The 27656-nt window shown below is 33.4% G+C and overlaps 1 protein-coding gene across 3 annotated transcripts in view; it reads right to left on the bottom strand.

Annotated features, from left to right (window-relative positions):
• LOC112687863 (protein TANC2) overlaps positions 1-26005 on the bottom strand; it is a 223964-nt gene extending 197959 nt beyond the window's left edge. Inside the window, exon 1 of one of the 3 annotated variants that reach the window (XM_025560843.1) lies at positions 25557-26005. In XM_025560843.1, coding sequence (XP_025416628.1) covers positions 25557-25590 — 34 coding nt within the window. In that variant the 5' untranslated portion in view covers positions 25591-26005. The remainder of the gene's footprint in view (positions 1-25556) is intronic. The other 2 variants (XM_025560828.1, XM_025560835.1) reach the window with 2 other exon arrangements.
• Positions 26006-27656: the final 1651 nt, after the last annotated feature.

Below are 27656 nucleotides of genomic sequence, written 5' to 3'. Positions count from 1 at the left end.
AGTGTTTATCAAACTGATAAGATTTCCCAAGATGAATAAATTCAATAAGCATTTAGATATCGGACATTGTATCATTAATAAATTGATCTATTTCTTTCATTCAGAGAACTGACTAATTCATTTAATTCTAATAATTCGCTTAGATCTTCATCACATGAATCACAAAAATATTTTAACTCACGGCTTTCCATAGTGAGGCATTTGACCTCAGGTTGAGACATTTGACCTACCGATCGGTTCCGATAACCCGGAATATTTACTATGTACAAGTCTGTAACAACTATCGCGTTTTAACCAACTATCTAAATCACCAAATCGTTGTTCGCAAACACAACACTTAATATTTAAAACCCTAGTAAGCTAGAATCTTAACTAATGAACGAACAGTTTTAACCAAACAAGGCACAACGCGGTCAACACTCGCAGTATTAAAAAACTCGTCCACCAAAAGCGTTATTGCGTAGCGCCAGAATCGTCCGGAATTAAACGTGATGTTCATTCGTATTTTTATTTCCATCATGTTTTTCAATGTTTTCCGTTTCAAAATAACTGTACTGCAAGATTGGACGAAACGACGAGACTACCCGTGTCAGAACTACTCTCGTGTAGGTTCCGTTGTGCGTTTTTTTTAAAGGTTGATTCGGCCGAAGTGAAGGCTTCCGTCGCGAACGCGGGCTATTGTTTCCATTTCAGAAGAGCAACGCGCGATAAACCTATTGGTAGTGTATAGTAAAAGATATATTTTAAACACAAATTATTTTCCCCGTAGGTTTTAATTAAAATTCCATTACGATATTTCCATACGCAAAACATCTGCTGAACGCAATAAAAATTAATAGACCATCCGAACTCGAAAATAGAACCGCGTACAAGTACACAGAATTAAAAATGTCTAAAAATAAATATTAATAATAGTAGCGTCTATAACGTTATTAACATGTAATTTCTACGCGGAAACAGCGAATAACACTTACTATACGGTATAAGTGTGCCGACTACACGCAACGTTGATACACGTACGAGGGCGTCTTTCAATCGGAATGTTTCAATCGGGGAGAGGACGAAAATAATTGCGAATAAAAATGAACACGTCGAAAAGGAACTACGATAAAACACTCTTCAATTTTTCCGTCAAAAACCGTTTCTAATACGACAAACCGTGACGTAGCAACTCGTAGTAAGGGTACCAGAAAGTAATCTGTGAGCAAGAAAATTATCTTGTAATTTTTCAGAACGGGTGGGGGTGGCGTTCCACCCTATTGCGGCGTTCTCGACCCCGCGCCTCATATGTATACGCGCAACCGCGTTTATTAGGGGGAGAGAAAAAACCATTTTAATGCGTTTCCTTCGTACTCCAGAGACGCGCATATATTATGTAATTATGCCGTTTGGACGTGTGGGGAGCAGAGCTATGTTCGTACATCTACGTTGTTCGTACATAACTCGTACGTGTACCGCGCGCGCAGGAAATAAAACACTTTTTCGCGAGAGACGCATTAATTTGCACGCGTGCGAAGGATGTAATATGTACAACGAACGTGAACGTGTATGTTCGCCACGAAGGCATAGGTGACGTACACGCAAAAATATAATACCTAAAGACCTATTACGCAGGGCCGTGCCGAAGATGAAAATCAAGGGGGGGGGGTGAATAATATGAAAAATGCTGACTACAATTTTTTTACTCAATATATGTAGTATAATTAACTATATGTAGTTGTATTTTTACTTTTTAACATGTATATATGTGTCAGTGTCGCACGTTCTTAAAATTGACAGTTTAATTATATATATAGAATAATATTTTATATTGTATAATAAGTAGTTTTATACATTTTATTCGTGTATACAGTGTGTATTACGAAATATGTAATATTTGTTTTCCGTAAGTAAAATTAGTACCTTCTAGGCTATAATGAAACAAGTCCGACTGCCGACTAATGTTTTCATTGGGAGGGGGTGAGACACCCTCCAAGAATCACCTTTGGGACAGCCCTGCCTATACGGGCAGTGGGTCCTTGTTCAATCGCGTAACTTGTTTAGAAATCTTTACGACGGATATCGTTTTCCGCGAAAATCGTAGTTGTACTGCGATTCAGACACATCTACATCCAAGATTTTATTTTTCTTGCGGTGCGCATGACCCGCTCGCGATCGCACATAAGGATGATAAGAACACACAACAACTCGTATACAATTATAAGTACACGTACCATATATCGCGTAAACATTCGTGTTAATTGGCCCCATCAGTGCACCTCTAATTTTGCAGACAAAAGAAAGGACGTGAAAGAGAACGTTCAAGAACGAATCATACGCGTATCTAGTAGAGCAGAAAGAGTGGAGAAAACAGGATCCGCGAATGCGGTATGACCGTACACGTACGTAAAATGGAGCCACAAGGACCGGGGAAGTAGATAATACGTGGTTTGCCTTTTTTTTTTAAACGAAACATTATGAAATTTTTTCCATGGCGTGTTCGTGTTGGCTATTAGCTTAAGGACTTGTTGGAGACGAATGTCGAAAACAATGATAAATACTGGAATGGACGGGGATGCAATAATAGTACACGAAAAAATGGTTTACAGATGACATAGCCACGTAAACTAATTAACGGTTCATAACGGTGACCATAGGAGTTTCTCACATTATTTCTGAGCATTTATAATCTATCTGGATTTTAAGGGAGCCCATTTAAGTTGTCCTAGACTGAGACCTGGGACTAAATGGTCTCGCTTACCGTCTTCCTTTAGCGACGGCCACGACTATAAGAGCTTTGTAAAATACAATTGATTACAGCTTGGTGAAACGAACACTAAAGTAGAATTTGTGCTTATGTTTAACTCGTTTCATTTTTTTTTTTAACTTTATTTGCTCTTCGAATGTCTGATCATTTTTAATTAGTTTACGTAAATATTTCGTTCAAATTCTTTACTGATGCCGTCACGGACGGTTACAGGGAAAGAATGTTACGGAAATATTTAACTTCACATATTTTAAAACACTGTCTATTATTTGAACACTGTGTATTATGTTGGAACGAGTGAAATTAACGGATAGATTTTAATTAATTATTATTTATATAATTATTATTTTAACTATATTATACTGTACAAGTGAAATCCAAGGAAAACCTATGTGATTTCTAGTGTGTCCGATGCACACCAATGTTGATTTTTCAGTTCTTTACTCAGTAGCAATGAAAAATAAGAGAATTTAAAAAGATTTTTTTTTTATAAAATAAAACACCAACTTATTAACGCCGTAAAAACTTTTAGATTGGTTTTTTAATTGCATTTTTAAAATATCAAAAATTTAAGTGTAACAGAGTTGCGATAACTTTCACGTACTGACCTTGCACGTGGAACTCTGGTTAGTGTCAAACAAGTAGGGAACAATTGCACTACATGCACTACAATATTCGACCATTACGAATATCATATGATTATTATTATTATGATTTATAGCCGAAGATTAAAAACCGACCCTTCGTTATCCTATTCGCAACGAGTACCTAATGCTTTCCACGGAAGGGATAACATTTTAAATCGAATACTTCAGACAACGTGATTGTATTCACCACGAAGCAATCGTTCAAATATTGTATGTAACAGTTCTAGAGCGAAAGCTGTTGAACAACATGGGCTGTTAATGTGCTGTATTTGTTTAACCTAATTAAACCTTGACAATTTATATTCTAATCATTTTTAACAGTAATTATATAAATAGAACCACAATATATATGAATCACTGTGTATATATAATATTTGAATAATTTCAGTGTTCTCAAATTCTCACCCAAAGTGCATTGATAAATCACGAATGCAGGAGTATTATTGTGCATTATTACGAGTATAATTATACATATTTGCGAGTGTACGGACGCGAACAATACATAATACAATCGCGGCATGTACTGAGACTGAGGTCGACTTCGCGTTTTCCGGTCTGTTCCGTATTATATTACATGATTTTGTTAGTTGATTTAGATTATGATACTGCAGACCGTACATTAGTAGTCACATTAAATTTAACAAAGTATACGTAGAGAAAACTGCCAAAGATGGAATTTCACAAGACCAAAGACCATTTCGTTTCAGGTACGTTTCCGATTTATATAGACTAATAACGAGGCAAGGCAAAATTTAATATTCTATATTATTATTTATCTACGATGGCGTTTTTTTATTTTTATTTTTATTATTTTATATTAATAAAACTGAGACACATTATTTAATAATTTAATAATAAATAACATAATAATAGTATATAGTGTATTTTAATTTCCCATTATTAAATAAAATAAAAATATTGGATTTCCGCCATAAAAAATTTCTGGGTACGCTCCTGCCGAGTGTAGAATGTAATTTCATGTGTATGAAGAACCTTTTATTAGTTTAACTTAAGAAATATTTTGGAAAGATTGTATTTTTTTCGATTGGACTTTTTTGCATTTTCCTATGGTAGAAGATTATATGTCCAGATGGGTTTTAACGAAATTGTTTATACTTATAGTTTCATATTTATAGAGTGGTTAACTTATTATAAACTAAAGAATTATGCATTAGGAATTTCAATTTTTTTTCAGAGAGAGATATTTTCATAACTATATTTGGTTCCTGTTAATAGTTGGTCCGTTATTATGCCAATGTATTTTACTGTGAGAATAGGAGTACTGTAAAATTATACTTTTGGACACGGAGAAATATTTTCAGCGTCATTTTTTTTTTTTTTTTTAGATATGATTATTAAACAAACAATTTTAATCGTAATAAAATAATACAAATTTAATCAAAAATAATAATCTAGAAAAAATTATCAGATATACCGACTTAACATGATCTAAATTTCAATCAAATATTTTGAACTGTTCTATTTCCACATACGAGTTATATGTTCTCCCTATAAGTGAATTCGTGATATCCATAAATGTGGCCATCAGGCTTATCGCTATAAATTTCAAACTTATGCAAATAATTTGCGAGCCCATAACCAACATTTACGAGTTAATTACTGCACAACTCCGTGTAATCCACTCGGATAATTATCGAGAAATTCCAAAAGCGTATAACAATTTAACTTTTCATGTATGAGAAGATTGGCGAATACACCCCCGGACTTCAAGAGTTACTCCCAAAATTGACGTAACACAACATGTTAACGTAACCATTCATATTTTAGTGTTTTTGACTGTTGTGCTTAGGTGTCTATCTATCACTTGGGTGATCAGTCCGAATAACAATTGCTAAGCGTATACAGATGGGCAATATAATTAAATGTTTATCGTATATTACATATATTTATTATGTCATAATATTTATCATAGTAAATTAATATGTTAAATAATGATTTATTTATTTACGAATTAATGTCCAAATATGGTCAACGACAATATAATCATAAAATATAATTTTTATAAATTATTATTGAGGGAAAAAAAATGGATTCGTACAATTAGGTGGGACGCAATAACGATAGTTTTAATAGTAACTACTTAACGAATACACTGTTGGTGGTGAAGAAGGATGTTAATAATAATTTTACGTTTTGTGCTTTGTAATCCATTGATAACGTGGAGAGAGCGTGATAGTCAAATTGCACTAATTACAAAAAAAAAAAAAGTGGAATTGCACTTAGGTTGAAATAAGGTAATGGCCGAATTACACTGGGATAAAAACAGGTAGTATTCGAATAGCAATCATTCAAAAAAGAAGTTAGAATTTAAGGAGAGTTTTTAATTAATTCTAATAATTTAAATGATACTGAAAAATATATTAATTTATATGCTCAAAAGCGTATTACCAGGTTAGAGTTTTTGAATTCAGTTTGTTATAACTACAAAAAATAATAGAAATTAGTTGAAAAATACATAAATTAAACAATAATAAATCATAATAATATTTCATGATTTAATTAATTATATTATTTATTTTAAAATTTTATAATATATTAATATTATTGTATGAATAACAAAAAGTCATTTTTACTACCCCAATGAATAAAATCATTTGCAGTTTTAAGCGTATAAGTAGAAAAGAAAATTCGTTTTTTTTTTTTTTAAACGTTTAACCACTTCAAATGCATTTTTGTTAAAATACCTCTTTTGAGCACGGATACAATTTGACAATTACCTTTTTTTAACCCTAGGGCAATTCGACTAAACTGAGTGCAATGCGATCTTACCCGGATAGAGTGTACTATACAACGCTGTACACAGGATATTCCGCGAGGAATTAACATCAATAATTTCAATAATTTCAATGATTTCAATATTTCCCTCGTCGATAAGGACGATTAAGATTTGACCCACTTATTATATGTACTTTTCGGTGGCCGATTAATAGTAACATCAATATTTTTATTATATTTTAATTTACTAGGTATCAAAAAAAAAAAAAAAAAAATATTTCCCTGCAGTAGACGCACAGGACATTGTATTGATCGATGGACGTATAAATATAATTAAAATTACCAACCCCCCCTCGGGCTGTTTATGAAAAAATGTTGCACACGAAGCCAACTATGGATGGAATTTTCCGCTTAAAGTATTAGAATATTATAGTTTTCAACGTTTATTATATCTCACTTAAATGATATTACGATCGACTGCCTTCCGTTGACCTAACATCGAATCGACAATTCTCGAAATTTGTGTTAAATATAAATGTATGCATATACTTTGTGTCCGTTCTTTGTTGTCATTGTAGCGTAATCAATGAAAGTATGCAAATATTGTCCTGTGCCACAGAATGTAAACGTTACAAGTATAAGTCGTCGGTAAGCACTTGTGCTGGGAATGTATACACGATCACGTAAGTGCTGGTTCATTTGATCACGTGTTGTTTTTTAAATATTTAAGGGCAGATTCAGCCGCTCCAAGTCGCTCCAACCACCCTCACCTTAAATTCGTCTCCTAAGATATCATAAAATATATACCACGCACGATCATCGCTATTTAACCACGTTAAATAGTTTCTACGCGATCGAATAGTTTCGAAAGTTTACGTATGATTTAAATTCTTACGAGAAAAATGTTTCTGTTGCAAGTGCCAGTAAAATATCTGATTTTCAAAAAAGTTACTATTAAATGCGTTTTTATTTTTTGATCACGTGGAAAAACCTCGCAGTGTCATTAACGCGACGGCGATAATTAAGTAGATTTTTTTCGTTGGTACGGTTGGCGGAGGGGGGTTGGAAAAAAAATGATCGAATATTTTTTACGAAAATAATTTTTACAAACAAAATACGTTATTATCGCTGAGTTGCTTCTCGGTAAACCATATTATGAAAATCTTGGTCATTAAGTCCTGGCCGATTACGTAATAACGGTATAAAATGCAAAACGGAGTAGCTGCTATACACCTTATTTTTATCATTAATTTTACATCAATCAAATCGGTAAGTTAATTCAAAGCCATACTCATAAACCATCGGTCGAAACTAATTCGGGTGTGTTTATTATATCGGTGCGAATGCAAAATATTAGCAGTTTCCCGTGCGCGTACTTGGCGAATATTGATTGTAGTTCAATCACAATAATTGGACGCATTCAAACCCAATGATAATTGTTTTCCGTACTTACGTTATTTAAAAATAAAAACAGACGCGTGAACAACGGGTCTAACGGGCGTTAAGTAATCGATGCATATGTTTAATGTATTTTTATCGGTCCGTCGATTTCGAAGAAAATTAAATACACGAATTGTGAAGCCGGACAAGCGCACATGATGCAAGGAGTAGTTAACGTTTTGAGTGGTTTTAATGATGAACCATTGAAAATTTATAAAAAAAAATCAATTGTGAATTTACGTAAGAGAAAAGGGTTAAATGTATTTCTATAAAAAACTAAAAGAGGAATTTTACTAATTCTAAAATATTCATGGTACATATAACCGTTCGACTCGGGATACATATGCAGCTTGTAGAAAAAAGTACACATAACTTAAACCGTAATTGACGTTAATGGGTTATGGTTTTATTGGATTTAATTAAAAAGTGCAAAGTTACTCGGACAATTGTCAACGTTGGCGTGGCAAAACAGTATCCATCACGAGTTTTCTCCATGAAATTGGCCCCCTAAATATTGTAATTTTTTTTGAATCTATGCCATTATCATATATTCCGTAATGTTTATTTGCATAGAATATTTCTGTTGCAACAGTTCGATAAAAAATATTTAAAAAACATCATTATTCAAATTATTTATATGGATATTTTCCGCGACCAACGCATTACACTAAACATAACCGAAATTGAACTGAATGGTATTTTTATGAAAGGCTGAATTTTTTTAGTATTTTCAAATTTTGCGAGTGCATCTCTTCCGATATGTTGCTACTGTATATGGAACTTTTTTTTTACTTGACTCTTAGACGTCACAAATTTAACAGTATAAAATTAATCCATCGGTTGAAAAAATATTTTCTCCGAATTCTGTAACATACTTTTTCAACTTAAAATTGTCATTTTGTTTAGCTTTCAGCATATTTAAAAACAAAACAGAATAAAATAAACGTGGGGAAATTATTAAACGAAAATTGCGGTTGCCGAGTGCGGACTGACTGATTATATTTTAATCCATACTTTTTATCCCATACTTTTTTAAAATTATCAATTGTTCTTAATTCTTCAAAACTTCTATTAGTTTATATAACCATTTGACTTACTAATTTTTGATAATCAATAGTATTCGTTTGGTACTGATTTCAAAATTCTAGATCAAAATGGGTAGGCTAACGTCATAAGTTCAAAAGCTTTTAGTGACTGAATGACTTGTAAATTCTAAAAATTGATTTGCATGTTCTAGCTAATTAATAGCTTTTGGTTGGTACTAATTTTAAAGTTCCATGTAAAAATGGGTGAGATACATAAAGTTAGCTCAACTTTCATTTTTTTTGTTTGACGATGAAAGTTTGGCTTGCATATATTAAAAATTAACTTGCCAATACTTGCATATAACTTGCAAAATAATGATGCAGATTTAAAAAAATTGCAACACTTAGATAGGCCAACTTCACTAACGTTTTTTCTCCCGCGTATAATCAACAGATAATTATTAATTAATACTCTTCCCCCCGCTCATTGTTTTTACCTACATAAAACACAATTTTGGAAAATATTTAATTATTAAAATCTACCCACGTAGTTTGTACAGCATGAAATCGAATATAATAATTAATTAGATGATGGACCGTGATATTAAAATATTATATTATTATCTTCAGTGTTGCCGGAACTATAACGCACAGTTTTACGAGTAGGTAGTGCATAAATAACCAAAAAGGCTCTCTTGAAATGTCTTTATATATATTTGTATATATAAATATAGGTACGTGCGCTGTGTGTGAATAATATATTTATATACATGCACAGAGTTTCTAGTATAGTCGGGAAGGAAAACTTTTTTGACATAAATTTTGAATGAGTACTGTGAAACTTCAAACTTCGGCTATCACTAATTCATATTAATTATCGGCGGCAGCGATCATTGAAATCTAGTCTTGATAAAAAAAGATTTCCTAGTTTTATTTTTGTACAACGTCGTTGATGTTGTTCGGGTCGTAAAGTTCTGATTTACAGAAGAATTCTCTAGTTTTTATTATGAGAGGAATGTTTCAAAATGTTTGCATTTATATACATACACATAGATGGAGAAGTAATTACGAAGGACGAGAGGAAAAATCGTTGATTCGCTTTCGACAGATTTCCTTTTTTCTTAGTTACTAACATGGCTACACATACGTGAGGTAGAAACTTTGATGTACTACAGTTATTAAATTATATTCAAAAACATTCTAAGTGTATCAAATATTAATGATGGTTGTAATGAAATAAAAAGTATGCGTTAACAATTTTAAGTGTGAATTTGAGTTACAGAATGAAGAACGTCTCTTGTGTTATTATAATCATGTTTTGTTTCTTTTTTTTTGATTTGGCACTTCAATCGCAGTTAATATATTTTAAAGTGCGTAGTATAATACGAGTGGATATAAATACTTATTTACAACCATCGTATTCGTTGCTATTTGAATTATTATAAATCTATGGTTATATTATTTATAAGATAACGCGTGATTTTTTTTTATTTGACATTTATGAACATATTATGACGACATCAAATCGATTAATTTGTATTATTTAGATTTTTATCAATCTATTTCAAAACGTTGATTATCATATAATATCGGTATTTTTTACCTTTTTACGGTAATTGATAGTAAATTTAACTTGGTATCTGGTAGTAGTAGATCATTGAAAATATTATAGGATACTCGGAATACAATATTTTGTCATTAGATACCCAGTAAATATTGAAATACTAGTATTTTTATTTGGAGATATAAATGTGATATTTTTCACACATAGAAAATCATTGTATTGTATATTGTGTTCAATATCTATATTATAGATATTAAATTGCGAATAATGAATTATTATATTATCTTATGTAAACAATATTATAACACATATTAAATTATGTACAGAAATATGGAACATATATATATATATATATATATATATATATAGATTATATGATTTCAAAAATATTTTATATTATATATATTATATTTTAAAATATTAATACAGTTTGCACAATATATATTTATACAACAGGGTTACAAGTAATCAACTAAGTTATATTTTACGATTACAGTCCAGATTGAGTATGTAACAAATATAATCATACCCATTCACTTTTATATTAAAAGAGTTTTTTAACATAATATCATAGGAGGATTTTTGAATTTTTTTTTAATAAGTCTTGGGTGAACATTTTGAATGAAAAAAAAACAGGTCGGTTGTTACTTTCTCCTTTCCTCCCCAAAAAAAAAAAAAAAAAAAAAATCAAAATCGCATTTCAAAATATAATTATAATAACTACAAATATAATTCGTTCATTTTTAAAAATTTGAAGACTGCTTTTTATTAACAGTTAAATAGCTTACTTTTTATTATTGTAGTATTTAACAGTACATAGTTATACATAATTACTGATTCAAAAAATAATTTATCAGCTATCTTCATTATTCATAAATTTTAAATTCTTTTTCTACACTTTTCACTCTTTTTCGTATTTTTTGGAAGAATTTATTGCCTATAACAATTTATGATACTTCAAAAGAAATTCATAAAATATTGACCAAGTTAAATTTTTAAACAATATCTGTTTAGTTAAAATTATCCATCCTATGATTTCAATATGTTTATGATTAAAATTATAAAAGTGTTTTATATTTGTTTCAAAAAATAATATATAATAATAATATTCTAATAATAATTTAATAATAAATAAAATAATAAATTAATAATATTATTAATATGTAATAAGAATTGCTCCGGCTCTGATCATCAACATTTTAAAAGATTTATGATAGAAAATGTTACGTTATTTGTTATCGGTACTTTGAAGAAAGTCATTTTACAAGTTTCCTAAAATTATATTTTATTAAATACTTATAATTACTAACGATAGCGGTAGAAATGACTATCGTATATTGATATAAGGAGTCTACTGTTAGACTCCCACGTATCGTTCGTATGGAAATCCGGTAGTAGAATATAATCTATTCGTATAAGACTAAGGTTTCAGGATTTGGTTCTGGCGAAGTAACAGAAAAAATAAAATTATTCGTATGCCAGCAGTAGTTCTACTACGTTTAAGAATAGATTCCGAAAAGAACGATTAACATGAACGTCTGAGTCTCAACACTTATTTATTACTAGGGTTGGGATTTTAATCTAAAAAATAGAAAGAAATAAAAAAATAATTTAAAAATCACAAAATGTTTACAATAAAAATTCGTAAAGAAATATATTTATTATAATTTAAAAATTATATTATAAAAATCATGTTACCAAACTTATTTAATTATATTTATTTAATGTAATAATAACAATAAAGGTACATATTTGTTTAATATTAACATTTTATTTAACTTGGGTTAAATTTATTTCATAAATTGGTGAAATGATCAATGTTGGATTCTTATAAATAGAAAAATTTTATTCGACTATATTAATTTTATTCACTTTTTGATAAAACATGTACATGGGTCGATATGTTTGTATTTATTAGTTTAACAATTCAGTAAGTTACATACTTAACATGCATGTTTTGAGAGAAAAAATGCCGAAACGCATAATCAAGTATCCCTATATATAAAAATGTATACATAAATTCTGAAAAATTCTCTTAAAAATTAAAAAATGTCCTAAAAATGCGTATAGAAAAAGCTAAATTTTTCATAAAATGGAAAATAAAAACTACATAAATTAATTAGTATCAATTGAAACACATTTTCTTCTTACGGACCTATGTATTGGGATATCAAAAATAAAGATTAATTTATATCAAAATTCCAGCCGTACTTATTAACTAACAATATTTGGAGTAAAAAAGAAAAATGTAAACATATAGGAAGGTGAAAGATATATGCATTTTATGAATTGTAACACATCAAGAAACGTCTAAAGAAACGAACAAAAAATGAGCTATGTTAAAATATTTAAATACTGTTAACGAGTACCACTCTTTATTTTGTTAGTACCTTGAAATGGTAGACTTTCGAATGATGTACACGACAGCTAAATTTTTTCTGAACCATTAGAATCAGAAAAAACTAACCACAAGAAAACATTAACAAATGTTCAAACTAAATTAATTTCTGGTTCATATTTTGTTTTTTTCTCTTTCATAATATTCTCGTGCATCGTGTAGCCTTTGAAATATCCGAGTGAGCATCAATTGGACTAACCTATTTACGTCGATATGCAAGAGGTTTTTTTTTTATTGAATTGCCATTGCGTAAAATCATAAAAGGTCCGTGTGCGCATTATATTTTATTTTCTTATTCTTTTAAAATTGTCCACGGAATCAGAGTCACGTCATCATTCGTGTGTCAAAAAAGGCAGAAATATCGTGCGCGTTTCGAATCAATCGAACACGTCTACGTAATTCGGTTCATCGCGGTGGTGGACAATCTACACGATTGTTACACACCTGGATCGTATATTCGACACACAAGAAACAACAACGAGTTCACGTTTCGGTGTGCTGTTAATTATCGATATGGAGCGAAGCGAAAATCCGTTGAGAAAGTCCACAGGCCGAAATCGGTGCCGGTGCAATAATTAGGACTCGACCGCGGGGGACAACGTACGTCTTTGTAGAACGCCGTCAATGAATTGATTCAATTCATTCCGAACGATCCCCTTCCTACTTCACTCACGCTCCAAAATCCTTCTGCGGTTAGGTAGCGGGTGATTATTTACGCGAGTAAATTCCGCGGGTACTTTTTTATTTCCTATTCACGTCCGATCCGCCGTAACGATATTCCGGTCGTTGGATACGACACGTCTAATGTTGAAATCGCATAACTGACGATACACTTGCTTAGGTCCGAGGCAGAACATTTTCAAGTAATTTTCACTAGATGGCACTTCAATAAAATTTTCCGCCGCCGCAGTTCATAGACGTGGTGTTCTTCTGCAGAGGAACATACAGGAAAAATCAACTCCTGCCCCGAGAATATGTTGGTTAGCGGCATGATCATCCACCACTGGGTAGCGTTCAATTATCACTGGCGGGGGGCACTAGTGCCACGTACTTGTTAAAATATGCTCTGACTCGAGGTGCTTCCTCTCCCGTAACGATTCGCCAGATACGAGTACCCATTGCGAAAGTAATCCAAGAAAACCGGACCGGTTATTGACGAAACGTATTTTTATTCTCCGTTCGCAACGATATCGCCTCACCCCTATACACGTGTACCTCGTGTACCACACCAAGAGCGTATTTGTGTTGAGGCGATAGGGGGGGGGGGGCTGCAAAACTAATTTTTCTTCAATACACACTTAAAAATAATTTACAGTTCATAACCTACAGCTCATGTTCCTGTTATAATGATAACATATTATAATGATAGACTAGTCATTTATATTTTTAATTATTTATACATTACATTTTTTAAATAAATCAATGTATTATATTAAAAAAAAAATACGATTCATGGGGGGGCGAATGCCCCTCCCCTCAAATATACCTTTGTATCACACGACGTGCGCACGACATTGTTCGCACCCCACGTATCGCATCGTGCTTTCCGGGGCAACAGTTGTTGACGGCGAGTGCCGTGACGGATGGTACATAAGCTTGCGCTCGTACTGTTACACACTTATCGTGAAAAACGCAATTATGTGTAGCCGTTAAGTTGAGTTAATAATAGTAAAACCATCTAACACGGTCGAACGTATGCGATAATAGTTATGATAAAACGAAACGGGCTATAACGTGGTGAAATCACGAACACTTTGGTACGGCGTTTTTAAAAATAGCGGTGGCTAATGCACTCGACCACACTCGCGCAACGCAATAGATTTCCGTGTCCGGTACACAATAATATCGAGACTAACGTGTGATTCCGCTGTACTGAATGCACACATAATACACATAAATATATTTATTCGTTTGGGTCGACGACGGATTGATGGGGAGGTCGCACTCATCAATCCGTCGTCGACCGAACAATCTTCTGGAAACCCGACGTTTCTCCAGACCTTGGTGACGGTGACTGCGCTAAAGGCACGGTATCCCTGCGGCATCCATATGCATGGTTTCCCAACGTTTTCTCTGCGGCAACAATAGACGCAGTTGATTCTGCTGTTCTATTCAAGTTTCGTTTTACGAAATATAATCAGAACGAAATAGATAATATTAAAACAATGTTTGCGTTTTGCGTATTAATCGTTTGTTCGAGTCCAACCATAAAAATCTGAATAGTAGACGGTTATATTTTTAATACGTAGGTATTTGATCTTTCGACTTATCCGGAAATGTTTTTTCAAATATTATCCTTTAAATGATTATTCTTGAATTATGTTGCACATCAATGGACGATGAGACTCGACGTTCTTGCACGCACTGCCATATGATTTATGAGGACGAATCTCTTACGTTTAAAATGTGTGTGTGTAACTAGCGGTGTTCGCTATGAGCGTGCGCTACATGTACGTCATGGTAAACGGCATGTTTTTATTCTTTAGAAAAATAAATTAATCGTATTTGTTCGCAAAATGCTGTTGGACCGTAAGTCATAAGTTGTCGTCAAGTTCGGTTTTGTCGGTCCGCCTGAGTTGTGCAACTTTTTCCAAATTCGAGTCAATATTTCGTAAATATTAACGAATCTCAAAACCATAACTGGCAACGGAACACAGAAAAACAAAAGCAATTTGGCAAGCCTAACGTTATTTTAAAATATTAACGGTATTCGATGGTTTGGTACACTTTCGAATACATTGACAGAACCGTGTGATGTAATCAAATGCATAGTACATTATTGGGGCGTGTAGCACAACGTGTTCCGTAAGAAATCCCATTTGTTTCCCATCGCGTTTTCCGACGGAAACGGGAATCGCTATCCACCGTGTACAGATCACAAATACGGATGCCCACTTATTCACTTTGTACGTACATTATAAAATTAGTGTACGATACGGATTTCAGTGGATGCACGCGAAAAACGGTGGTTTTCACCGTTCAGACGTGAGCACTGCTACCCGTGCAGTATAATAACAAGCACGCGCATAATTTCAAAACGACTTCCCACGCGTGCCGTATTGAAGTTTCCGCCCGGGGATCGGATCACGCTAGAGTTCTGGCGGATTCCTGGGAGACGGCCATCAGAATACAGTTAAGAGAACAACCGCGGACGGGTAGGGACGCATACGATCACGACGGTAATATAGTTGGAAATAATGTAGTATCGCGCGGTTCACGCAGTTTTTATCAACAAACGCGGTGTTTTGACGCGAGCGAAACTCCGTTCAACGGTTTCGGAATGCATTCCACGCATTCTGCGTTGCGTACAATGTCTTTCGCGTGAGCCGATGCAGCGTTGCAATTGCAAGACGTACGCTGTTGTTACGCAAACGGGTGCATCGGGTCCAGACGTTTTGCTCTCCTCAAAGCGATAACGATGAAAACGGCGGTGTACATAAAAAAAAAAAAAAAAAACGTTTAATTGCTCGTCACGCGGTAGTCGCGAGTTGTTGAAAAAATATTCTTTATTGCGTCTTTTTTTTCTAGACGTCGCGACGCAGTCGAAAACTACTTCTACGCCGCTAGTGCCAAGACGCAAATCGGTATCGTCGACGTTGGTAATTATTCATTTGGACAACTCGTCAAGTTAATCGGTTTGAACAAGACGATATGATGATCGAAATCGGTCGAGTTGTACCTGAAAGTTCCGATACGATGGTGCGTACTGTTGAGCGTACAACGTGAGTAATAGGTAACGTCTCAGCGGCAGTTAATTATTTCGCCCACGTTACGATTTGAAATCGTCCGAAGTCTGCGAAACGTAATCAAACGAAAACCTGTGTGTGCAACAATCGAACGGATTTAAATTTATTTTTAATAAAATAATAATCAAATCGACTAGGACACTCGTCTGTTCCGATTGTGATATCGTAACTTACGAATCGTGCATATGATTGACGTGACAATAGACAACGGCTAACGCTGTGCACCGCCTATCGTGCTGTTGTCACTGTTATAACATTATTATTTTTATCGTACTATTGTTGTGCGGCCGAACGAGGAACGCAGCAGACTCGTTCGATTCACCGTTATTTTAGCGTCCCTATGTGTGCCATTACTCGCTGACGGATCGTCGGGGATTAGCGCGCAGCTGTTTCGCGAGTCTAGAAGTCGGTGTAATAATACGTCGTACAACTATATCCGGTGTTCTCATTAGGGGTAGATTATGAATTGTGCATTAAGTGAGCGTGTAAAGAATTGCTCAAGGCTGTCTAATATTTAATATTAATTACGAATAGTTACATCCATGCGAATCGTGGTTTTTCCCAACACCACCATCGTCATTTAAATCGTATGCGACCCTAAATAATAAGTTGATGACCCCTAAGGGGTTCTCGACCCCCCAGGTCGAGAAATACTAATTTAGATGGTCAATTTATGGATTTCTCTACACTTTTTTTAGTTTTTGTGTTCATTGTAACTCAGAAAATAATATTCGTAGATACTTGAAATTTTTCTGGATGCTTGTACTACACTTTGCTGAATATGGTACAATTAAAAAAAAATATGCTATTTAAAGAAAATTTAAATTTTTATATATTATTAATTTTTTTTTTTTTTTTTTGAAATGCCAATAAAATAATTTTGGTTTGATAAAAATTCCTATAAATTAATAAATAATTGCATACACATTTTTATATTGATAACTGGTTAATGTAAAAACAAATTAACAAATTGAGCTTACTTTAAAAAAAAATAATGTAATGAACGTTTAAATATTGAATATCAATTAAACGATAAAAATCAAGAAAATTTTTTATATTTTTGCGATTTTAAGTTTATAAAATTTTCGATTATTTTGCTAAGTCTTGAAAATTTAACACACGATTATTTTAAGATTTTCTTTGTAGTAAAAAAAAAAAATATATAAATAAATTGTGGGTAAAATTTTAATAAGTCGTAAAATGTTTTATAATTGTTATATAATTAAATGTTAACAAAATCGGATATTAAATGAATTACCGATAAAATAATATTAGTAATTCAATAAAAGATGTTTCATAATTTCAAAATACTCTTATAGAGTTTATTTTTCTTATATGCTCTTGAAATTTTTAATTTTTTCAAATTTTAGATACGATTTCAATTTTTTAAAAGTTAGAATTTTGTATTTATTTAAAATTTTGTAAAGTTAGTTACTTTATAAAAAATCATAGTTTATTTTACTATATCAACCATCTTCAGAAATATAAACTTATTTACTCCGTTTACACTAGGACTCATTTTTTCGGGTATAATAGTAATATAATAGTAATATATTGATTTCCAGTTTAAAAGACAGAAATACTATACACCCTTCACTGAATCACCTTCCGTCCATACAATCATATCCGATTTAGGAGTTTTGTTCTTTATATTAATACTAATATTGTTATAATTTATTATTATTGTTAGTACTATTATTATTATATTACGGTTGGTTGTTTACGGTACGTAAATAATTGGATTTTATCTTTTTTTGAGTATGCATTGCAGAAAGATTTAGTGCAAATAATCATTGAGCCTAACCTGACGACCGTTTGAGACCAGCGAGCCGTGTTTCGGATAGCCGTGCTGTACACCTAGATTATCAACACCAAAATTAGTTCAAAATAATTCAAAGCTATTACAGAAACGACCGTTTTAATTGCAGTAATATTTTATGGTATGAATGCACTTACCATATACACTGTAAGAATGACTTTTTCATAAAGTAATATTTTTTAATATAGTTAATAGTAGTAGAGTTCCATCTCTTTCTCCAAATACATAATTCATTCACACTTGTATGACTTGACTACTCTACAGATACCGTCACCGATAATAATAATCAGGGTTCGGATGTTATGACATTAAATAAGCTATTTTTTTGGTGCTTTAACATACACATGTAAACTACAAAATAGCATTCAAATAGGAAAACACGAAGATTAAGTTTTATCAAACAGATTTATTTTACTTTAATAAATTGTCTTTTACTTTTTTTTAATTAATGTTTTACAAATTTTCTATGTTTTTCACAGCATAAAAAATACGGCGGTAATATTAAACAACTAAGCATTGGTTCGGCTGTGAATATACATATAAATAAAAAATAAAAATTAATTTACGAAGTATACAGCGCGTCATAACAAAAAAAAAATGTATTATAAATGTAGTTTATTCGAATTCACGCCGTTTATCTGGACGACAAACAAACGTACGCGTGAGCCGTATTAAATATTATTATAATCGAATGCATTATCGGCGTGTTCATTTAATTAATTTTCACGTCACCGCTACCGGTGCATTGATGTCCTGTGAAAAAAAATAAACGCGATACTATCGGACGTAACGTTGAAAAATAAAACGATAATATGCGTTCGCCCGTTATATAATAATGATACGAACATTTGTCGACGGTATTTTTAAAACGACTGACGGCACGGATAATATCGCGACGAACGCGTAAATCTTTTCCGAGAGAGAGAGAGAGAGAGAGTGAGAGAGAGCTGGTGCTATTTTACCAGTTTCGAAAACTCGTGCTTTACTCCCGGGACGACGACCGTTCAATAGTTTTTCTACCCAATGATCTCGGTTGTACGAGTTGCAAATGGTATAATTATTATTACGTAATAACACGGAAACGTGGCGAACGGAAATGTTTAACGTTTGTGCGGTGCTGCGCGTCGCGTCCCATTCACTTTATTCAGTGATGGATTTACGAGGGGAGGTTAAACCCCAAAAATCAAGAAATATATATATTAAAAATCAATAATTTTATGAATTATGAAAATTATTATTATTATTTTTTTTTTAAAGTATGAGAGAAAGTATATAATTTGTATTTCTATTCATACAAGAAATTATTAGTCTTAGATTTAAATGAATGTATTATATTACTTAAGTACTATTATCTTGATTCATTATCAATCACTGACTGCAATGTTATAAAAAATATCCCAAGGGAAAATATTTCTCAAAACCTTCCCTCCCAAAACAAAATCCTGGATCCACCACTGACCTCATTCGTAATGAATTCGCGATTTTAGTGAAGGCCGTCCAACGCATTCGAACGATTTGATTTGGGTTAAAAAGAAGAAAGAAAAAAAAAGCTCAGAAAAAAACAGCTAAAACCGATACCGGTGACGAGTGCCCCTGCGACGGGCTTACGTTTCGGGGTCGCAATAATCGCACATGTGTTGTTACGTTCTTAGGGATGAATCTAAGGGGCTAGCTAAGGAGGCATTAGCCCTGCCTCCCTTGGAACTGAGCTAACTATTTTACAAAGCCAAGTATTATAATAAATTAATAATTATTATAAAATATTAATCGTCAATCGTCATTGATGAATACAGTACTTTTTTTATATAATTTGTTACAAATAAATAGCTCATTTTTGTTGTTAATAATATGTGTATACCTATATTTTTAAAATGATTTGAGATTAAAATCTATATCAATAATGTAAGTATTTAAAATTTGTCGCTATTGTGAAAAAAAAATGACTTACGAGGGACTCGAAAACATATTCTGTAGTTTAAAATTGTTCATAGATTTGAAAAACAACTAATTAAATTCTTGAACTTCCATTAGCCTCTCTCTTGATGAGTGATAAAACTCGCCTCTGTACGTTCTTCGGTCGGACGGTACGACAGATTTAAATTCGTGCACGTACCGAACGCGACAACCGACGCGACTCGGACGCAAAGAGTCGTGTAAAAACCTTGTCGGCAAAGATAATAATACACCGATATAAATCCGAAGAACGCCTCGTGTTCGCCGGAAACGATAATTCAAGCGGTTCGAACGTCTTGCGCCGTTTCATCGTGTCATACACGCGTCGCACAACGTGGTACGCACCATGTAGATGCCAGGTGGCCTGTGTGTGCGCGCACGTCTAGCAGAGGATATCGTGGCGAAACGTCGTTATTACGGCCATTTTTCGGTATACAGTATTATTTAATCGAAAATACGATATATGACTGTTATTGATCCTCGTTTGAAATCCGTCGGTGGCGACCAACGGTTTCGAATTCGAATCTACCGGGCACGTTTTGGGACCGGTTGAAAAAATTCTGGCTGAGAACGGAACTGAATACCGGCAGACGGACTCGGTTCGTGTTTTAGTGTCGACAACAATATGATACAATACAGTGTATTTTATAAAGAATTTTCACTGGGCGACAAAAAATGTTTTTCTCAAAATAGTCAATGTAATACCATAGTACGATTATAACAAACTATAGTACGTTTGTATCGCATTATTTCACCCAATCTTTCAAAATATTATCGACAGAGTATAATCACTGGGCGACATTTGTGTCGCCTAGTTAACTAGTTAAAAAATGCACTGATACAATAGATCAGTGTTTCCCAACCGGTGTGCCGCGGCACATTGGTGTGCCGCGAGGGCCCTTTAAATGTGCCGCAATAAATCTATAAATTGTTTTTTAAGTATGTATTTACCAGCTTATTATTGATATTCGAGATGAAAACTGATCGAACTAATCGTATATATGTTTATATTATTTATTGTAAGTATGCCCGTCGCAGCCGTCTCGATCTATCGATTGTATTAATATATTTCACAATAAATAACCCTCTAATAGAGTAGACTGTAATTAGTATACATATATATGTATCAAATATGGTCCACATAATATATGGATTGGTGTGCCACGAAAATTTTGTTGGAGATGAAGTGTGCCGCATTATTAAAAAGGTTGAAAACCACTGCAATAGATAAATGGTATAAACTTAACAAGGCAAATTGCGCACAAATATTTGAAAAAAAGTATATAGTGTTATAATCAATGCCATAACCAATTCAAATCTCGTATCATAAAAAAAAAATATATATATATTGAAAACATATTATTGATAATACACCAACAATTACATTTTATTGTATTTATCAAATTATGGATTTTTATCAACAATTTAGTATCTTACACACCTGTTTTATCGGTTCTAATTAAAATGTCAACAAAATATATGTATTCAGCTAATTTGAAATTAATATTTTCCACTTGGTAGTTGTATCTGTCAATTAATACAAAAGCATTACACAAAAATAAATAATGTCCATTAACAATAAGTTCGTCTGGGCGCCATAAGATATATAAGTAAGTAGGCGTCACGCGTGCGCACTCCAATATGTGACTCAATCATGAATTATTTATTTAAAAAAATGTCTATTATACGAGTATTTTGTTCTATGGTATGAATGATTGCGACAGTGATTAACTGATATTTTCGTCTACAGAAAATAATAATACTAGAGGTATATTTAAACGTAATAATATAATATATTATTATGTTGAACGAATGTATTATATTCATTTAGAATCACTTGGAAATTAATATTTACATTAATGAACCAATAAAAACACGTTTGCTATTAATAAAAATAAATGTAAGCTAATATTTAAACAAAATATTCATAATCATCAGTGACTTGCAGATGTTTTATCGAAAAAATTAAAATTGATTAAACTATATCAACGTTAGTGTAATACCTATTATGATATTATATAAAACTGTGCAAACATTACTAAAAATATTATGTATCAGTTATACGCAGTTATACGTAGTACGTTTCAGAATTAAAATATTTGAAAGAAAACACTAATTTTTCTTTTTAAGTATCTGAAGTTTATAAATTTCATTAAAATAATATGGAGATATAAATACATTTTTTTTTTTTTTATATAACTTACAGTTTGATATTTATAAAAAACTACCACCATTTTTACTGTAAAGAAATAAATAAATATTTAATTAAATTCTTTAAAGGTATATATTTCAACCCGATGAAGTTTAAAGTTACAATTGCAGTGTACAATTTATACATATAAATTAAGAATGTGAAGTTAATATTTATTATTGACTATTCTTTCGTTAAGTATACGTTTCGGAACGATTATGGTTATAAAACGTGGTTTATGTTTTTTAATTTTAACTTTTCTTCGTATACACGTTCATGCGATCGAAAAACTTAAAAAAGTAATTCGAATTCTGTATCGTCTGACACGCATACTCCTAATTTCAATCGTTGTGTTCTCGCACCGAAATAATAATGCCTATAAATCCTTTTCATTTTTTAATATGATCAATTGTTAATTTATGCCGTGGTTCGTTGTTGTATAAATTAAATAAAACATATACATTGTAAAATCATTTATACGTATGAACCATTACAAACCATAATATTGTTCTACGTAAGCACGTACAGTACCGTATAGTACTGAAAATAATTGTAATAATGCGCATAATCGAATATAATATTTGACGATATATTGGTGTTGCGATTTTTACCGATCGACAGCGCATCCCGTTACACGAACATTGCGTTTTACTTTACACGTGCACGTGGTGAATTTATTTTAAATAAAATCCTCGATATCATTGGCCGCAAATCGTATGCTACATTGTGATTTTCAGAATATCACAGGATACAGTTTTTTTTTTTAACACCCAAGAAAATGGTGAACGAGTGACAATAAAAAACGAATAATTATCATTATTTGGACAGAAATATGGTTTTATTAACATACGTTTTCTCGATAGACGTGTGTATAGGTAATGTGTTTTCGAACAAAGTAATATTTTTTCACGGTTCAAAATCATAGCCGCTCGACATTTTTTCAAAATTATTGTATCTTAAATATTTTTAGTATTTTTATTGTAGTTATTATTTTTGATAAGCTGTTCATATTTCTCGAGTAAATGCAAATATATTAATAATAATAATTTTATTGCCAAGCGAATCACTTGTGAAAATGTTGACAAACATCGAGCACCGAACTCGTAGTTATTCGAAGTATTCAAAGTCTTTAGGCGAGCGGAACATTGTTATTTATATTCGGAGGGGGATTTCCAGCCACTTTACCCCGTTCATCCAAACTTAAAGTATTTAATAATCACTAAATATTGGTTCGATATGTTATTATTAATATGTGCACTGTCGTCATAAACGCGATATTATGTTGTTTACCTTGCGATATTTCTCGTCGACAGCAGCGGCGAACAATTATAATACTACACTCCGTTGCATCCATATAACATATTGTTATATTATAAATATTCGCTGGTATGTAATAATTGCATATTATTTTGAACGACGGCGGCGTTCTTCGACTAATGAATAATTCATGGAATTTCAAAATACAATCGAACTATTAGAATATAGATTTTAGTACTTAATAAGCTATTGCGTTTTAAATTACTTTTTATAATATTGGAAGTAGGGAATTGAGTCGGTGAATATGGATGCATTGAAGGAAAAACAAAACGAAGGTTTTACTACTCCGCTGCGACCCGCGCACAATCCTCTTTTTTCGGTACGTACCACGAAACATTTCAAGTTTTGATTTTGCTTAATAATAGTATCTTATAAATAATTTATTATGAGGACCAAATATTTTTTCTCTATGTTTCGACATCGCAGTTCTTTTTAACTATTAGTTTTAGTAATGTAGTGATGAATTGTCGGATTAAAATTTTAGCGAACCATGCGCAGTTAAACAATAATCACCTTTCGATGGACTTATAATTATTGTTTACTATAGGAATAAATAGTTGGTGTTAACATTGTTTCCCAACGGTTCGTACACTGCGTTCCGGACTGTCATGTGGAGAAAAGTTTTTGGAACAAGCTTGGATAGTATTTTTGTTTCTAGTCATATGTGTCTGCGCCAAGCAACCCAAACAGTTATAACTGCAATGTCGTAGCACGGATTTTTTTAAATGGGAAGGGCTAAACACTTTTTTGAGAAGATTTGGATAAGAAATACTTTTAAGAGTTCACCCATAACCCCATCACCACCACCAAAGAAATTTAAAAATAATTTTAACGATATTTATTAAAATATAATTAATACCACAATATAACATGGTATAGATTATAAAATGACGAGAGTTAGATAGACGAGAGTAGCCGCAACGTTCACGATAACCAACCGAAAAGATAGTAGTGACTACGGTAGAAGTATACGCTTAAGCGTTTACCAATGACAAACGTCCGTTATTCGTCAACATTTAGTCAGAACCGAAATTTCAAAATATTTAGATACCTTAACTAGTGAACCAGTTCAGTACGTACGCATGAACACGACCCATAAGTAGGGGGAACTACAGCCTTTTAGCCCTCCCTCTCATCGGATACTTTACCGAGTGTGCGCGTGTAAATATATATTCTCGAAAACGTTAATCGATGGTTGTTCGGAGAGACGTCGAGGAGGAGACGAGCGAAGAAAATAACGTCGGGTTTGCATTGGAAAACCGCGCGCGGAATGTTTTCGCATCTCGTGACGACACGTGTTCGCGCACTCGGTACACACGCGGTAATGAACCGTACATTTTTTGGCACAGGAAAAATAAATTCCTGTTCGCTGCGCGCCCGTTCTCCCCTAACGGTCCTCATGCTCGTCTCGTTCGACGCGTCGTCGGCATTCAACATCCGAAACCCGACATACGACCGACATGACAGCCGTGTACGAGTGGAACGAACGCGTCGCGCACGTGTGCGTTTTAATATGTGTATGTATATTTTGTAGTACCACCTCGCAGGACACGATGTTTTCACCGAGAAAGGAATCGGAAAAAGGACCGACACCGTCGGAGGAAAAACTGTTAATACATGGGTTACATCGTATCGCCGGGGAATCCGTGTTGTAAAATGTGCGCGTGCGGAGCGAGAACGTGTGAAGTTTTCGGGGTACTGGGCACCTTTGTGATGGTTCAAAAACCGTGACGTACGTCTTGGTTTCTAAAGATACCAGGAAACGAGGTTTTTGAAAAAGAAATGTTTATCTTCAAAACGAATCGATTCTCCGCGTGGTACAAAATAATATACGTGTAGGCGAGTATTTAGCGATAAAACGATCGGGAGGACACGATTGGAGTTTGGCATATTTTACCAGGTGAGGGGAGAAACTATTAAATCGTAAAATTTATAAAAAAAAGTTAAATTAAAAACAAAATGAAAAAAACGAACCAAAATATTCGGACGCTTCGCTGTTCCGGCTCATGATACCAGTGGGTCGGGCCGCGATTCGGAATTGTTGGTCGGACAACTTATGTTACGGGTTTCACAGCGTACGGGTGCGAATAGTTTTCCACCGTCGAACGTCGTTGAACGTTTACGATATCGTTGCTTAGAGATCTATACCGGTACGGACGAGAGACGATGATCGCACGACAATCCTACCGTACGCGCACTACGTAATCGAAATTCACTAACCTCGTGCGAGCGCACAACAATAATCAGCTACTGCCGTGGCGATGACGACAACGAGGACGACGGCGACGGGATCCCGTCGAAACGCGCGTTCGTTACGCGATAGTAGAATTATTTTACTGTCGCGGACGGTCCGTTGTATTTATTTTATTTTCTAAACGATATCGCGACACCGTCAGCGGGCCGGAGGCGACGAATTATTGTCGTAGCTCGGTACGCGTCGGCGTTCGAAATGGACGAAAACGGATGCCGGTGCCGCCGCCCGCAGAATATCCGTTGGCGCCCAGCGTTTAAAAATACACCCTGTGCGTGCGTGCGTCACGTGTGTCCCTGCCCATGTTGTAGCACGCGTGACGCGCACGCTGCGAGCCGGCGACGACGTTCAACCGCCGTCGCATCCTGTGCACCGCTCGGCGGCGGCACCCGTTCCCCCCGCGGATGGATCGTGTTCGTGTACAGGATGGGCCGCGAACTGTGTTCAGGTCGGGAAAAATAAAATTTTAATTTTAAACCACTAACGGTGATGCTCGTCAGTAAAAAACAATAATGCTTATCTTGAATTCCTCCCACCCTTCCGCGCCAAAGACGAATAACAGGCGCTTTGTAATTTTTGAAAAATATGATCGCCATATCTCTGCGTCCCTTCTCAACAAATAAAACGTGACCGGACAGGACGGGCGATAAATAATGCTGTCCTACGCCTGAAATTAAATTAAGCGGCTGATCGTGCTACATCTTGATGATGAATAATATACGAACATGTCCCCAGCCCCGTTACCACAGATATTCTAGACGATTATTTTGCAGATATTTTGTTCACCATTTGTTTGATAATTATCAAAATTTGTTCGACAATAGTTTTTCTACAATACTAGCAAGTACGAGAAGGGGCTGAAGAGATATGCCACACCCCCACCACTAGTCTAAATACTTTGGAATTATCGTTTTTTAACGATCGTTTTATTTGCCATTTATTTGACAATTTTCAAAATCTTCACTTCACCCCTAATCCCGTTGGCTGGTAACGAATTGATTTCCGAGCTCCATGCCGAATTGGTTCACGTCTGAAAAAGGTATTTTATTAGATATAGCCGAATAGATTCCCGTTTAATTACGCACATATTCCTTCTCAATTTAACAGGCTAAGGATTGTCGACTTTAAAGTAGGCTTGGTTAAAATTGTGCATGTGTGTTAAAAAAAATGATGACATTTCTACAATTTTAAATCGTTGATTTGGAAGTCAACTTGCCATCACTTTAAATATAAATAATAAAATATAATAAATATAATTGATTTGTAAATTTGAAGCTAACTTTCTTTAAATATTTAAATCTTGTAATATTTTTATTAATGTAGTCAATCATACAATTTTCCAAATATTTGTTACATCTTTTTTGTTTGCTAGTAAGTTTCTTTTGATTATTTCTTCAAAATTTAATATAATTTAGTGTCTGAATGTTGTTTTAAGTTTCAATCGTTATCTTAATATCGATAGTTTGCTAGTTTCTAGTAATCTATAGTGTATTATATTTCTGTAGGTACTTAATTTTATCGATATAATAATTGTCTCTATATGTCATACATATAGCTTTTAAAATTTTATTTTTCTCTCTATGCACTGGCCTGCTGAATTTTAATTTTCAATAGGTAGTGTAGGTAAATTGTGTTAAAATTAAAATTGTCCCTATTTTACCTTTGACAAACGGGATACAATTCGGCCAAATGGGAACCGATTCGGCTACTCCCCTCCCGTTATAAGCGAAAAACCTATTTTTCTGTGTCCCCCGTCCCTTCTCATAGTTTTCGGTATTGTACAAAAACTATTGTCGAACAAATTCTGACAGTTATCAAACAAA

This window comes from Sipha flava, unplaced genomic scaffold (assembly GCF_003268045.1).
Source record: "Sipha flava isolate LNK unplaced genomic scaffold, YSA_version1 109_pilon_pilon, whole genome shotgun sequence".
Classification (NCBI taxonomy): Eukaryota; Metazoa; Arthropoda; class Insecta; order Hemiptera; family Aphididae; genus Sipha; species Sipha flava.
Note: the sequence above shows the minus strand (reverse complement) of the source record. Positions and strands in the feature narration are given on the sequence as shown.